Here is a 15,976-nt window from a genome sequence, read left to right as displayed (position 1 = left end):
GTGGAATATACACTTTTTAGGATGTAATTAACTCACCCTACCTTAATCTGACGCGCTCGGGAATTTCTGATGGTCAATTTTTTTTTACTAATCTGATCCTGTCTCCTTCACGGGCGGCCTTATATATGGGCCTCATATTTTGTGGAGGTACTTAACCGGGTACAAGGTATCCCCCTATATATTAATCTGCCGCGCTTTAGTAAATCCCGAAATCCCCTCTTGGGCTCCCCTACCATAAGGTTTGTGTTAAACAAATGTTACTACATCAACGTTATAGAAAGGGTTTCGTTATAACGAACGACGTTATAAAGTGTGTACACTGTGTCTGTAAATATACTGTTTAAATTTATTTATGCACTTTACCCTTAGTATTTATTGCTTTCCTTTTTAGCGATAAGCCCGTTGGCTTCTTAATTAATGTTATCTGAACGTCATAAAAATCGATCAGGTCTTTTTGCAACTTTAGTTTATGTCTGTGCCTCTTTCAAGTAATTTAAAGTCATCTATACACTTATATCTCCTTTTTAGGTCACTTACACACTAAATCTCTTAAGCGCAGTTGATAAAACTGAACTTGATACTAGTTTTGAGTTAATAATAAGGCATTAAATGTCTTTCATTAAATGGGCTTTTAACTTATTTTTGCGCATATACATACTTTTTAATGCTACTTAAGGCAACTAACTACTCTAGCTTTAGTAAAATTGTATCTGGTTTGAATAAAGGCTGATATTATTACTACTATTATTAAGGCAACTTAGAGAGCGTTCAAGTATGACGTCACGCAATTTTTCCAATTTTTTTTTTTAAAGATTATTCCCCCCCCCCCATGTAACGCGCCGTAACGTTTTTCTGTGCCCAATAGTTAAACGTTTCGTGACCACCCAGTGACTCTTTATAGCTAAAAGTTACCATTATGTGGTGTAAAGTACTGGAAAGTCGAAAATAATATTAACAATAAAGCGTAATTCAATCCCCGCCCCGCATTGTAACGCTTCACAAAAGGACCCCCCCCCCCCCAAATTCGTTACGTAATACTTGAACGCTCCCTTATACATTAAGGCTCATATTCCAAATCCACTTAGAATCACTTTACAGTAAAAATGTACGTTAGTTAAAATGTACTCACAATTATAGTGATTTATGTCAATTATACACTAAAATCTGTGTCACTTGAACTACTTGTCTCTACTATTCGCCTACTCCATATGACATATGGACGGACCTGATGTCATTTGTAGCCGAGGACATCGAGCAGGCCACTGGCCACAGCCGGAGTCAACTTCCTTGGAGTCGGCATTTCATCATCACTGTCTGATGATGAGTGGGAGTCGGCATCCGAGTCCGTTTCGTCTTTCTGCAAAATATTCATCACAATTATTACTTTTGTTGTTTAAACCGGTTTAATTGGTGGTTGGTAAGGTTTTATAGGTAACAATAAAGATTGACTAAATAGCTAAGCTGATTTTGATAAGTTTTTATTCTTAATCAAATCTATCTTTATAATAAACAAAGTCAATTTTTAATTAGGCCCCAGAGTTGGTGCTTTCCTTAACAACTTTATAAATTTGTTTAAATTTTTTATTTATTAATTATTGCTATGTAGGTTAAGAATATTATAAATACTGTGTACCTACTATATTTGTGTGTTGGAAATGAATATTTTTTTAATACAGAAATAAAAATGTAATTTTAATTTAGAATAAAAGAATATAAATTTCGTATAACTTGAAAAGCGAAGAAATTTTGCGCCATTTTTTAAACATTTTACAAAAGTACATTTGTCTTAACCGTTTTTGATGAAACTACACAATTAAAAACTTGTAACTACAGATTACTTCAAAACTTTTATGCGTTACTACTTTTCCGACGTTTCGACTTTTGAATTGTTCCGACCGGACAGATTATAATGAAATTTTTAGACAGTTACTTATGACCCGGCAAATAAATTAGCCTTTTCTGCCTATCATGTCGAGATATAATAAATAATATATACCCATTTCTGGATATATTTTCTATATTAATTCCTTACCTTCAACGTAAAAGTTGCATACACGGGTGGCCCCGTGTGATATCTGCAGGCATTGGAGGCGAGAGGCAACTTGGCGATGGGCTCCCTGCAGGCCACACCTCCGCGCTGGTCGCTGCACTGCTTGAACAGCACCTGACATTGACCATTTGAGAAAAATATTACTAAAAATCGATATTTACGCCTACTGCGTAGTGTGCGGACGTTTCGCTCCTTTAACAACCAGTGATTCTCAAACTTCTCAAAAAAATTTATAAACTAATCATGTCGAGATGCGGGGAATGCAAAGAGAAAATGTTTGGTGGTGATGGTGCACAATGCTTGTGCAAGCTGATATATCACTTTAACTGCATAGAGATCACGGAAGGGGATACCGTAAACTGGGTGACCGGAAATCCACATGGCGGTGTCCAAAATGCTAGACAGGAGGTCAACAGCCGGGTACAGCTACAATGTCACCTCTGCCTGAACATTAAGGGAAGAGGTTAAATCTCTTACCGTTCGGATGTCAGCCTTTGAGGAACTAGCGAACGAGGTAAAATTTATGAGAGAGGAATTCTCAGGTCTTAAAACCACAGTGATTGAAGCCAGCAATACTATTAAGGAGTTTGGATCCCGACTACTTAACATAGAAAATAGATTACTATACATAGAAAAAAAAATGTGAGCGGTCACGGGACGCCTGGCAGATGTGAAATCGACATTATTTTGTAAATGTAATATGCAGAAAAGAACAGATTCTGATAGGAACTAAATATGTCATAATGATAAAATATTACTATTTTTTTCTAGATGACTATTTATTGAATAAACATTTATTTTCATTAAATACAAAAATTTAGGAAATTTTACTTTATTCGTTTAATCAGTAACTGAAATACACACACCGTACATACTACTGCATATAGACTGTATAATATATATTATACCATCATATAACGTGACGCGAAGCCACGGCATACGTCGCCACGCCAGTAATCGGTTTTACGTGTGGCTATAGATGTTTCACATCAAAAGCAAAGAAGCAATCAAACCCATAGAGAACAGAGTTGGGTTACTTGAAAAAGACAGGGATTTCGCAGAGCAATTACTATCAAAACTTACGTGGCTTGCGTCCCAAGTGTAGCGATCTTTTGAGTAGTTTTATTAATATATGACATTCTTTCTTTTACGGAAACATGGTTAGTTGATGGCATTTATAACAACGAATTGTTTGACAACAGATACGTTGTCTTGAGGCGTGACAGAGATTATGATAGAACTAGACAGCAAGGGCGGAGGGGTCCTATTGGCAATGAATCGTAATTTAAAAGTAAGAGAGCGAGTAGAACGGAGATCATCGGCTGAGGATATTTGGAGTAAAATTACGTCTAGAGATAAAAAATAAAAAAATATCAACAATCTACACATTTGTACTTTATACCTATGTACTGATAATTGTGGGAACTCCTTTTTAGATCAACTAAGTAACTTCACGCGAAAATTAAATGAATTAATTTTTGAAGTTATACTTCTTTAGGCGCGTTTTGAAAAATTGATGATAGTGAAATTTTACGATGCGTGCGCACCGTGACACAAAATTAACAGAATGAAGTTAGTGGCGCATTTTCGCACGCATGCGGCCTCTGTTCACTGTGTATTTTTATTTATCCACATGCTCTGAGTTTCTACATTTAAAACACGTGTTTTCATTTTGTTTTCATTATACAAGTGCGAATTTTATATGTGCGTCTGAATTATAATCAGAAGTGATTTAAATTAAATATCAATACTAATTAATATTAGAAAATAATAATAAATATAATATTAATAAATATTTATTTATTTAATTTTTCAAACGTTAACTGAACTTTATTGACAATAATGACTCCTTTTCCAGTCTTTGATTATTTAATTGTAACTAATTATTTGCATGCAATCAAAAACTATTTTTAATAATGCCAAAGAAGTATAACTTCTTACGCGCGTACATAAGTACACGCACCCTTTTTTCATACCCACAAGAAAAAAATTTAATATTAGCAGATTTTAATCTCAGTTATATAGATTGGTCTACGAGCAACGAGGATTACCGTACCTTCTACCGAAGGGCTACCTCCGAGTGCAACAAATCGAGTTAATTGATACATTGAATCTTGGTAACTTAATCAATATAATCATGTAAAAAATGTGTACGGTAGAATATTGGATCTGGTTCTAATATCGCGGTTAAAGTCAGTGGATGTGATGATCCCTCATTACCCGAGGACCTACATCACAAATCTTTATGTATCTTAACTGAGTTTTTACTTGCCGACACTATTGAAGATAACAGAATAGTAGAATTGTAAAGGAAATTATGAAGAAATAACAATGAGCTAAGAAACTACAATTGGCAGAATACTTCGTCGAATGATTTGGAAGACGCGATATCAAAATATGAAATTTTATACTCAAGAGATAAATATATACCAAAGAAAACTTATAAGTTGTGTAATTACCCTAAATGGTATACATTACCTTTGATTAAAATGATCAAGGAAAAATTTAAGTATCATCGTAAGTTTAAAACATACAAGAACCTCTCGGATTAAGAATCCTTTTCGCTTCTCAGGTCACGTGTCAAGATTCTTGAGAGACAGTGCTTCAATGAATACATTAGCAGAACAGAAAATTCGATAATAACTAATCCTAAACATTTTTGGTCTTACATTAAAAGTAAAAAACTTAACCACGCCTTTCCGAAAACTATGAATTACTGCAAGAGAAACAGCCAGCAATGGTGAATATATCGCTACTCTTTTTGTTAAATACTTCATATCTACGTATCGCAATGATAATTTCAACAATCAATATACTACCGTTTCTACCCCATCACAACACGCTCAAATCAGTGCTTCCAATATCTCCAGTCGAAATACAACCTAAAAAAATATCAGTACTGCTGAAAAAACTATTCTTGACGAAGTGTGCTGATAATATGTCAAAACCACTATCTTACTTATTTAATTTCTCCAATGGTATAGTGCGTAACATATGGAAAGCAGCTTTCATTACTCCCGTTCATAAAAAAGGCAATAAATGTGATATTGAAAATTACCGACCAATTTCTAAACTATGTCTCGTTGCCAAGATCTTTGGAAAAATTGTATATCAGCAGGTGTATGCTCAGGTGAATAGTGAATGTACCAGACATTCACAATAACCACCTCCATTGGGACCTTAATCTAGAGGACGACACCAGATTAACAAAAAAGACTGCTGGAGCCCACCACGAATTCTACTCCTTGACATCACGGATCTAGTGAGAAGACTGAAAAGGACAAGACCATTTGAACTAATGAATTAGTGTTAGTGCACGTCTTAAGTGCTAAACGGTGAGTGAAAAAATAGAACAGAAGAAGAGAGTGTCTTCATACAGACTGCAAGTGTTATTGGACACATGTATAATTTTTTTTAGCAGTGTTGGCCTTGTGGCTTCAGCGACTCTCGTACCTGAGGTCGTAGGTTCGATCCCCGTGCACCAATGGACTTTCTTTCTATGTGCGCAATACATTTGCTCGAACGGTGAAGGAAAACATCGTGAGGAAACCGACATGTCTTAGACCCAAAAAGGCGTGTGTCAGGCACTGGAGGCCGATCACCTACTTGCCTATTAGATTTAAAAAATGATCATGATATCTGAGGCCAAGATCTAAAGAGGTTGTAGCCACTGATTTATTTTGTATTTTTTATTTTGTTTTTAAGAAATCGATCTAAGGTCTCAAACCTTATTATTGCCAATGAATACATGTCGAGTGGAATGGATCGGCGAGCGCAGGTCGACGTCGTCTACACGGATTACAGCAAATGTTTTGATCGTATTTTTTTTTTCGACTATTCACACCAATTGACCTAGTCCCATGCTAAGCTGATGAAGCTTGTGTTATGGGTACTAGGCAACGGATATACATAAATATTATAGATAGATACACATATAAATACATATTTAAACACCCAAGACCTAAGCACAATACCAAATGCTCATCACATCGATGTTCAGCCGGGGATCGAACCCGGGACTCATGGATTTGCAGTCAGGGGTTTCTAACCACTAGACCAATAAGCCGTCAAATTAAAATTACTAAACTAAACTTGCTAACCAAAAGGCCTAGCATTTTGGTTGCCTTCCGTACAATATCTATATGTATATCAAATATCCCCATAACCCAAGCTTATACCCATAACACAAGCTTCAGCTTAGCATGGGACTCGGTCAATTGGTGTGAATTGTCCAATAAAAAACATCATCTAGTTTTACCCAAGTCAAGACATTGAAAATTCTATATTGTTCGTATGTTAGAAGCAACTTAGAACATCGCAAATTTGGAACCCTTAGTATGCTATTTACAATCGAATTGAAAATATTAAAAAAAAAAAAGTTTTTAAACACTTGCAATTTAAGGCCAAAATTTCGCTAAGCAACAGAGCCCGGTGAAAACATTTTCACATGTTACCATTATCATTACGTGATATTGCGAACACTATATACCTTATGGAAATTGCTACTGGTGTGGTCGATTGTACCGAGCTAGTAAGCAAAATAAACCTTCGAACATAATAAAACACTTAGAATCATGAATCATGTACTCAAAGTAAACACAAATTATAGAGGGAGCAACTTTATGGTTAGAGCGGCGAACAAATTTAATGACTTTACCATTGATATTATGTTCGCTGAGAGTGCAAGCAAGGAAAGCTTTGACACAAAATTATTTCAATCATGATGAATGAAGTGCATTGATAACCTTTCATTGTCAACTAATTAAATCCTATTTTTTCTTTTTTGTTTTACACTAAAAATATTTGGCATGTTTACCTTCTTGTTTTATAAAAAAAAAGGGTGCGTGTAATTACGTACGCGCGTAAGAAGTTATACTTCTTTGGCATTAGTTAAAGTAGTTTTTGATTGCATACAAATAATTAATTACAATAAAATAATCAAAGACTGGAAAAGGAGTCATTATAGTCAATAAAGTTCAGTTTCATTATTTCAGTTAAGTTATTAATTGGCCCATAATGTTATATATATATATATCTATTTCTGTATTTTGCTGCGAATATTCTGAATAAATAAATAAATATGTCGAGGCCAACACTGCTTTTGTGCTTATTATTGTGCAGTAAACCCCCTTTTTAACACGGTACTCTAATAACGCATTTTCATATTACGCGATTTCAGTCGTTTGTATTCCCCTATATAACGCGGGGATTGCACACGTTATATTTCGGTACTGACACCTTTATAATAATGAATTTTACTTATTTCGTTAACATAGTTTTTTCCTAAATATTTGTACATACCGCGTTATGTGGGGTCATAGTCCTCCTACAACGCGTTTTGAACCAATCTACCGCATTATAGAAGGGATTACTGTATATATTTGTTAGTGCATTTAGAATTATGTCACACATAGGACACATTTTTGTGTCCAAATAACCGCACAGACACAAATGTCCGTCACCCACCTGCTGCCGGTCGTATAGTATGTGCTTGAGACAGTGCTTCGTCGCGGGAAGTGTATGTGTCGAGCATCGAACCCCGCCCTCTGTGAACGAACACCTGCCTTGTTGTGGATTACCCCGATTCGTGGGTATCTCGTTCACCTGTTGACAGAGATCCAGGTTTATTCTGCAACTGCATACTTCGATATTCAGGGATAAGTTTCATCGAAATCGGTTTAGCAGTTTTTTTTGGTATCTTTGTTATTATTTTTTAATTCATAGCTTCTATCGCGCGCCTTGAGCGTGGAGAACGAATCCAGAAATCCCGTAACGAAAATAACCTAACACATGATGACGTAACGTGACGTCTCACATCGGGTGCAGCCGGTACGCGTTAGAGTGAGACAGACTATAAGGCGTGTTAGTCTGAGTCTGGTAGAGTGGTAGATTGAATTAATATCAAAGAAAATACTTGAATTACGAATTATATCAAAGAAAAAAATACTGCATAAATAAAAAAAACGTGTGGCACACGGGGACTGCCGCGGTAAAGCTATTGCGTAATTTTTTTTTTCAACCAGTTCAATATATCGAATTAACTTTAAAAACTTTATTTTATTCTTTAGCTGGCATCACTGCCTACCAATTCCAGGTTTAGTCAACCTTTTAAAAAAAAATGTTATCTTTACTTGTTCGTTTTTTATGTGGAGCACCGCACTTAATAAAACGGATACATTACCTAACAATAATAATATGTATGTATAGACTCAGATGTTCAGACTCGTATTGATATTGAAAAATGTGCCCGGCCAAAAAGGTTTGCCATCTCTGACATGTCAAATAATGCTGTCAGAATTCTACGTAATTAAAAATCAGAGTGGGGGGCCTCATAGCCTAGCGGTCTTATTAAGTGGCAGCCAAGTGAGGGGTACCGGGTTCGATTCCCGGTTCGAGGGCAAGTTCTAATTTAATTTAAATTTGTTCTCGGCCTTTGGGAGGGTTGTGCGGTAGGTACCGGGCGAGTGCCTAAACCGTACATGGAGGACACGGTCGAATTTTTAAAGACAAGCACGAATTATAAAAAAATCCTATACTTGACGCTGGCTAATGCACAAATCGTGCCAGAGCCATTAAAAAAAAAAAAAACAGTGTATATATGAATAAACTATTTTTGTCTCTGATATACCTTAGCACGTTTCTTCTGAAGTTTCTTCGCCAAAATGGCTTCCCCTCGATACTTCTTGTGATAACTGGCGTACGCCTTCAACTTCCTCATTTGCCTCCTCTCGTGCACCGTCTGGGGTCCGCTCTTCGATTGGGTGTTTATACTACCTGAGATATATTACAATATATAAAAAATATATGTTCTATTTTATATATTTATAACGTAATATTTTTTTTTTGCCACGTATATTATTTCTATGATAATTTTTTTTAGTTCAATAAAAATAACTATCTACTATCATAAAAACAAAAAAAATTAAAAAAATATTTTGGGGTGGACATGCATTGCAAACCCCTAATAAGGGGTATTAGAGGTTTGCAATGCATTAAAAAAAATCATAAGAATCGGTCGAGCCGTTTCGGACGAGTATGGAAACGAACATTTTGACACGAGAATTTGACATATTAGATGTATAAAACCTAGAAAAATAGTTGTTTTTTCTTCCAGCAAGATGGTGTCGCACACATGACGTAACATGCTAATTACGATTTCGTCAGCCCGGACTCCCAAAAAAAAACCAATAGTTAGCTAGGTATTTATTATATTTAAACTTATAATTAAATTACAAAATGACATCCGTTATCGATGCTAGATATAATCGGAGTGGCAAACATATTTTATTTAATTAAAATGTTAAATCGCGGTAAACACTGTGTCAGCAGAGTAATTCCTTGAAGCCGGCACGTTGACCATACACGTGCCGCGATGTCAGCAAAGTTCTTTAGGGTACCGTATGTAATTCCTCCACCCTCAGAACAGCAACTATTTGAGCACTTTGAGGGAAAATGTTGCTGGTACTCCAGGTTTTTCAGAATCAGGAACAGCATATATAGGGTTGCTTCTTGGTTCTTCTTCTGGTGTAGTAGGGTTCTTTCGCAGGTATCGTCGAAGAATATAGGCAAGGAAAATTATAACTATACCAGATACAAGTGCATAGAGGGGCAACGTTGTATGGTACAGTGAAGAATCAAAGTGGGCAAGACGTATGGGATTCTGTAGCATTATTCTGTTTTCCAGATGATGTAAGTTATCGAGATTTAAAGAATTTAGAGTTATATGTGGAATCTCGTTAATTTGAACTTCAGTGAAATTACTTCGTATCTCGGTGATCTTCAGCGGCTGTCCCTTGACTTCATCTTCGCTATTGGTTATCTTAAAGGTATCTGTTCGTAATGAACATTCATGGGGAATTGTTGCTAAGTAGCTGCCAGATAAGGATACATATTCCTGCCGTTCACATTGAAGTTCGACATTCGTAGGCTTTGGGAAGACAATAGTATAGTGTCTATCATCCAGTTGTTCCATAGCTTGTCTTGTAATGGAGACTTCAGTGGGGATACATGATTTATCTAAAGATTGATGAATGATAATACTCTGGATACAATCTGCGTGTTCTTGAGGCTGGTAATAATTTGTGCTTTTCTCACAGAGAAGGTATTCGCCGACTTTCGGGCATTCGGTTTGCAAATACATGAAATATTTCCCATTGGTTGCTATGAAAGGATGTATAGGTATAAAGGTCTGTTGGAATTTATTAGGAACAATGGCAAGCCTAAATAAGTCGTAACTATCTTTAGATATTACAGGAATTTTAAAAATTATAACAATTCTCTTACCTATGAAATAACTACCTGGTTTTATAAGATTATAATATTCTCTCAAATCAATATCTAAGATTTCATTATTACTATATATTTCTCTTAATCTACCTATCATGTATTCTAAGTTATCTATGCTTATCATACTATGATGCGTGCTCGCTGCACGTATAAATCCTAAAATATTCTCTATTCTAATTAGCTCTAAATATAAATCATCTGTATTTTCAGTAATAATAGCTAATAATTGAGCGAATTTAGCAAACTTAACTTCAAAAAGATAATGCTTATCCATAACTAATTTCAGTGTTTCATTGATTTTAATTTGATTTTCCGCTAAATTACTAATAAGTTGCGAATATTGGCTCGTCCAATTTTTATTAATACTTATATGATCATTTAACTCAGAAACTAATTTATTTTCATTTGCTTCTAATAACTCTATAGCTTTATTAAATCTTTCAGCATCTTCATGATCCAAATTACCTGTAAGACCTTTAATTAATGATCCTAATCCATTAATAAGTCCCCTTTTTACTTTAGAAGGTTCCAAGGTTTTTAATTGCGAATCTATTTTTGACAATTTAGTATAAAGATAATCAATCTGAATTTCATATATAGGCAAAGTAGTATTATCTAGTTGAATTTTAAAATAGTCTAACTGTTCATTTATAGAATTAATACGATTCTCTAGTTCTGAAAGTTCTAAATATTGTATAAAGGTATGATAATGAGATATTAGCTTAGCTTGACAAAGTTTAAAGGGTAAAAGTCCAGGTCCATTGTCAAGAGTCTCAAGTTTTATCTCTGCTGCCTTCGTCATTGTCATTATCAGTATTAGTCGGTACCTGTAACAATTTTGATGACTTTGGTACTCGTTTCAAGCGACATTTAGCAACAGGTCCCTTTTTCTTTGAAGTGTAAATGTGTATGGGTAGATCTGCAAGAACTGTGTCGTGAGTGTATCGTGGTGCTAACTTTTGTCTACTTGCTAAGGGGTTCTTAATAAAAACCTGCTGATCGGGTACATATTCAGTTTCTGGCTCACGATTTTTATTTCTATTAGTCATTAAATTCGTACGGTCAATAGTTGTAGCTTCGCTAATCATTTCATATACTGTCTTCATTTGGTCTCTATGAGTTATAATATATTGTTGCATAAGGTGTTCAGCTAAATTAAGATCTAAAGGGTCTCTAGGATCAAAATGACCTCTAATGATATCGTGTGGTCTACATTTGGTGAAACTATGTACTGAACTGTTATAAGCTAGGATTGCATAAGGTATTTGATTTATCGTGGGTTCATCTTTATTTTTCAGGCAAAGGATACGAAGGTGTTCTAGTAAGGAAGAATGGAATCTTTCAATAATTCCGTTGTCATTAGGCGAATGAGCTAGTGTTCTATGATGATTAATTTTATGAAGTCTAACAAATTCTGCGAAAAGTTGATTAGTGAACTCAGTCCCGTTATCTGTCACAATAGTCAAAGGTAGTCCATGATGAGTACTGAAATGTAATAGACCTTGAATGATACTTATAGCTGTACCATCTCGTAAGTGATATGCTTGGCCGTATTTTGAAAAAGAATCTACAAAGGTAAGATATTTTTCAGCTTGCGCTGTGAATAGGTCCATATGAACTATCTCAAAAGGCTTTGTTGCAGGTGGTACTATGTTAAACTGTGGTCTAATTGGATTTCTATCATATTTAGTTTGTCCGCAAATTGTACATTCATTTATGTATTTAGTAATTTCTTCCCTCATTTTAGGCCAGTAATAACGACGTGATAAGGCTAAATAACATTCATTGATACCTCTATGGTTAGTTTTACCTTCATGATAGTGTTTAATTATTTCTTGCTGCCGTAAATACTCCTTAACATCTTCTAACTCGGTTTTTACTAAAACCAGATGCATAGAGTTACATTTAAAGTTATTTTGTAAGATTGGGATTATCGAATACATACCTAATGGTGGAGTTATTTTAATAGCAGTCTTTATTTTAGGATTGACAAATTCTTTAATTGCATTTATAACGTCTTGTTCTAATGAAGACTCTGAGACTTGTATATGCGTACGCGTATGGGTATCAAAAGGTTTAGTAACATTTGGTCTTCTTTTAATGTCACCTACTATAGTCAAACAAACCTGTCTATGGAATTTGTTAAGTGGTTCATCTGTGATAGGTATTTCAAGGATAGGATTTTCAGCGGATGTGTGTGCTGTTACAGTAGTAGATCCTGGTGGTTCAGGTCTTACTGACACATCTATACCACATTCTTTAAGAAGTGACTCTATTTCCTCGTTATTAATTTGTACACGGGATAAAGCGTCAGCGTTGGTATTATATTTTCCTTTTTTGTAAATCACTGTATAGTCAAACTCACTCAATTTAAGTCGCCATCGCGTCAGTCTCGAGTTCGGTTCCTTCAAATTCATAATCCACTGGAGTGGTTTATGGTCTGTAATAATTTTGAATTTCCTTCCAAACAAATAGGGTCTAAAATACTTAGTTGCCCAAACTATTGCCAAAAGTTCTTTTTCGATGGTACTGTAATTCAATTCACTGTCACTTAATGTTCTTGAAGCATAGCAGATCGGTTTGTCAGAGCCTACTGTGCCTTGTGAAAGTACTGCCCCTAAAGCTACATTGGAGGCGTCTGTTGTCAGAATGAACTCTTTGTTAAAGTCGGGATATTGTAAAATAGGATCGTTAGTAAGTAAGGTTTTGCATTTCTCAAAACATTTGATATAGTCAGAGTCTAAAGTTATTTTGTTAGTCTTTTTAAGACATTTAGTCATCGGTTTCGTTAGTCGTGCAAAGTCAGGTATGAACTTCCTATAATAACCTAATAGTCCTAAAAATTGTTTGATTTCTTTTGTTGTTTTAGGTAAGGGATAATTTTCTATGGCTCTAATTTTATCGGGGTTCGGTTTAATACCTTCATTACTAATTATATGACCAAGGTAAGCAGTTTCAAGTTTTAAAAATTCAGATTTGTCCATCTGGATCTTAAAATTGGACTCTCTCAGTCTGTTAAATACTTTTTCTAAATTAATTATATGCTCCTGCAAAGATGTGCTAAATACTATGATGTCATCAAGGTACACTAAACATATCTCATTTTGTAAACCCTTAAGGATGTTGTCCATTACACGCTGAAATGTCGAAGGTGAATTTTTGAGTCCCATTGGCATGCGTAGAAATTCAAAATGACCGTGTTCTACGTTAAATGCTGTCTTCGGTATGTCTTCAGGATTCATCTCGACTTGGTAAAAGCCAGATGCAAGGTCAAGAGTCGTAAAATACTGACACCTACCTAATTTGTCTAAAACGTCAGTGATGTTTGGAATAGGGTATTTATCGTCAATAGTCTTGTCGTTTAACTTCCTAAAGTCCACTACAAGTCGCCATTTTTGTCTACCAGATGCATCAGCTTTCTTTGGGACTACCCAAATGGGTGAGCTCCAAGCAGAGTCAGAAGGTCGTATACCTTGTTCGAGCATTTTACTTATCTGTTCCCTAACTTCCTGACGATGTACAAAAGGATATCTGTAACTTTTGGTATAAACTGGGTTTTCATCATGAGTTCTAATGCTATGTTTGATTTTATTAGTGAAGGTTAATGGTTCGCCTTCAATGTAAAATATGTCAGCGTATCGCTTACATAAGGTTTCTAAATTTATTCGTTCTTCACTATTTAAATGGTCAGTTCTAAGTCTGTCTAAAACTTGGTTTACCCTGTCTGAGTCTAGTTCAGTATAAGAACTTTCAAAGTTAAATAAGTCAAGTTGTAAAGGTCTGTCTATTGGAAATACAATGTCTTCGTCTGTCATATTCTCAACTTCTACTATACCAGTCCAATCAGTCACATTAGTAATGCATTCGTGAATAATGCAATTACTTATTATTTGTTCTGGTATAAACACGTCACCATCGTCATGATGTATCGGTATACCAACTAAACGAGATGATTTCGCTGGTATTATTTGTTCTGTGAATTTTTTACATTTATAACGCAATAGAGGGATTTTTGCAGTGTCAGTGATTAGTATATCGTCTTTAAAATCGATTCTACAGTTTTCTAATAAATCTAATCCTATCAAACCATCAAAATAATTATGAAATTTATAGATAAATAATTTTATATTCTTAGTATCATTAAATTCAGGAAAACTAGGAATTGATATTGAGTGTTCATGAACACTTGTTAATCTAGAATTAGTAACTTCAAAAGGATCGTACATTTTTGGAATATTACTGAAATATTTATCTACTGCTTCAGGACTTATGAATGATTGGTTTGCTCCTGTATCAATAAGAAGTTTTAAAGGTGGATTGTTAATTTTGATATAAGGTAATTCTTTTTTTGATTGTATATTTAATTCTATTCTGGTGGGGATTTTCGATGGCTCTGTTGAAAATCCTGACGTTTTCTACCTTTGGAATGTCTCGGTTCAATGTCTTTACTAGTACTAGGCATGTTATTATTATAGCGAGTATCCTCTATTGGTGGTAAATCTTGTTGTTCATAGTACTGATAATTATCTGAGTCACAATAAGAGTATTGTCCATAATAGTCATTATAGTCATAGTCAGTATTACAATAATTATAGTCAACATAATCATTGTCGTATTCATAATCATTATAATCATTAAATTCATTAAAATTAACTTCTCTAAACTTAAAGTAATTAGATGGAGGAGGATTGCCGAATTTTTGCCAATCATGACCGGGAATTCTAGGTGGTAAAGGTTTTGTCACAAAATGACTCACTCCACTCATAGGCTTAGGGCCAGAATTATTCTGTGGAGGGTTCCTGTTAGGTATTCTAAAACCACTGTTATTATTAGGCAATGGTGCTCGGAACATTTGCTGAGTACGCGTTGGTTGCATAGGCATGCGCTGATGACTATTAAATTGGGGATTAAAATTAGGTTTATGCCAACTAGGTCCGGGTAAAAATTTAGGAGAATTAAAATTATTATTCATAGGAGGAAATTTAGGCTGTGTAAATTGTTGGTGTGAGTTGTGTGGTGTAATTAATGGTAATAATGGTTTCTTCAGATCTGTTGCTAAATTATTTCGCTGCTGCAAGTACATAACATTAAGTTCATCCTGGACAAATTCCAAAGCCTTCTCAATTGTTTCAGGTCTCATACACCTTATTCTGGACCCGAGAGGATCTTTTAAACCTCTTACAAACGCTTGTAAAGTTAATTTTCGATATAAAATTCTCTTAGCTTCTATAGTTGTCTCTAAAGTCTCGTGCAACGATACATAAGACATTATAGTGCTAAAAAGGTTTTGGCATTTGTCATAGAATTCCTGTGGAGTCTCATTACACTGTGTCGCTAATGCTAAGTCATTGTAAAGGGCGGTCTCGTCCCTTTGGTCAGAAAAATTATTAATTAAAGTATTCCTAATTCCTATCCAATTTTCAGGAATACCATTTGAATTTATCGTACGAGCTGCGGAACCAGTAATTTTATTTAATATGCCATTGATAACACATAAATTCGATAACTCGTATCCTAGCTCGTCCTTCACACATTGAATTACGATCTGATCACAAATTCTAATAAATCTAGGGAGAATATGTGGGTTACCGTCAAATTCAGGAACTGGGCGGAGAGCCTTATATACTGTATCAGGATCCA

At 35.0% G+C, this 15,976-nt stretch overlaps 1 protein-coding gene across 2 annotated transcripts in view; it reads right to left on the bottom strand.

The window, feature by feature from the left end:
- Positions 1-1,014: 1,014 nt before the first annotated feature.
- LOC125062559 (KAT8 regulatory NSL complex subunit 2) overlaps positions 1,015-15,976 on the bottom strand; it is a 30,653-nt gene continuing 15,691 nt past the window's right edge. For both annotated transcript variants that reach the window (XM_047668565.1, XM_047668564.1), the window contains exons 8-11: positions 8,679-8,824; positions 7,517-7,654; positions 2,033-2,164; positions 1,015-1,357 (exon numbers count right to left, since the gene is read on the bottom strand). In XM_047668565.1, the coding sequence (XP_047524521.1) occupies positions 1,232-1,357; positions 2,033-2,164; positions 7,517-7,654; positions 8,679-8,824 (542 nt within the window). In that variant the 3' untranslated portion in view covers positions 1,015-1,231. The remainder of the gene's footprint in view (positions 1,358-2,032; positions 2,165-7,516; positions 7,655-8,678; positions 8,825-15,976) is intronic.

This window comes from Pieris napi, chromosome Z (assembly GCF_905475465.1).
Source record: "Pieris napi chromosome Z, ilPieNapi1.2, whole genome shotgun sequence".
Classification (NCBI taxonomy): Eukaryota; Metazoa; Arthropoda; class Insecta; order Lepidoptera; family Pieridae; genus Pieris; species Pieris napi.
The sequence above is the reverse complement of the archived record's forward strand: the minus strand, read 5'-3'. Positions and strand labels throughout refer to the sequence as shown.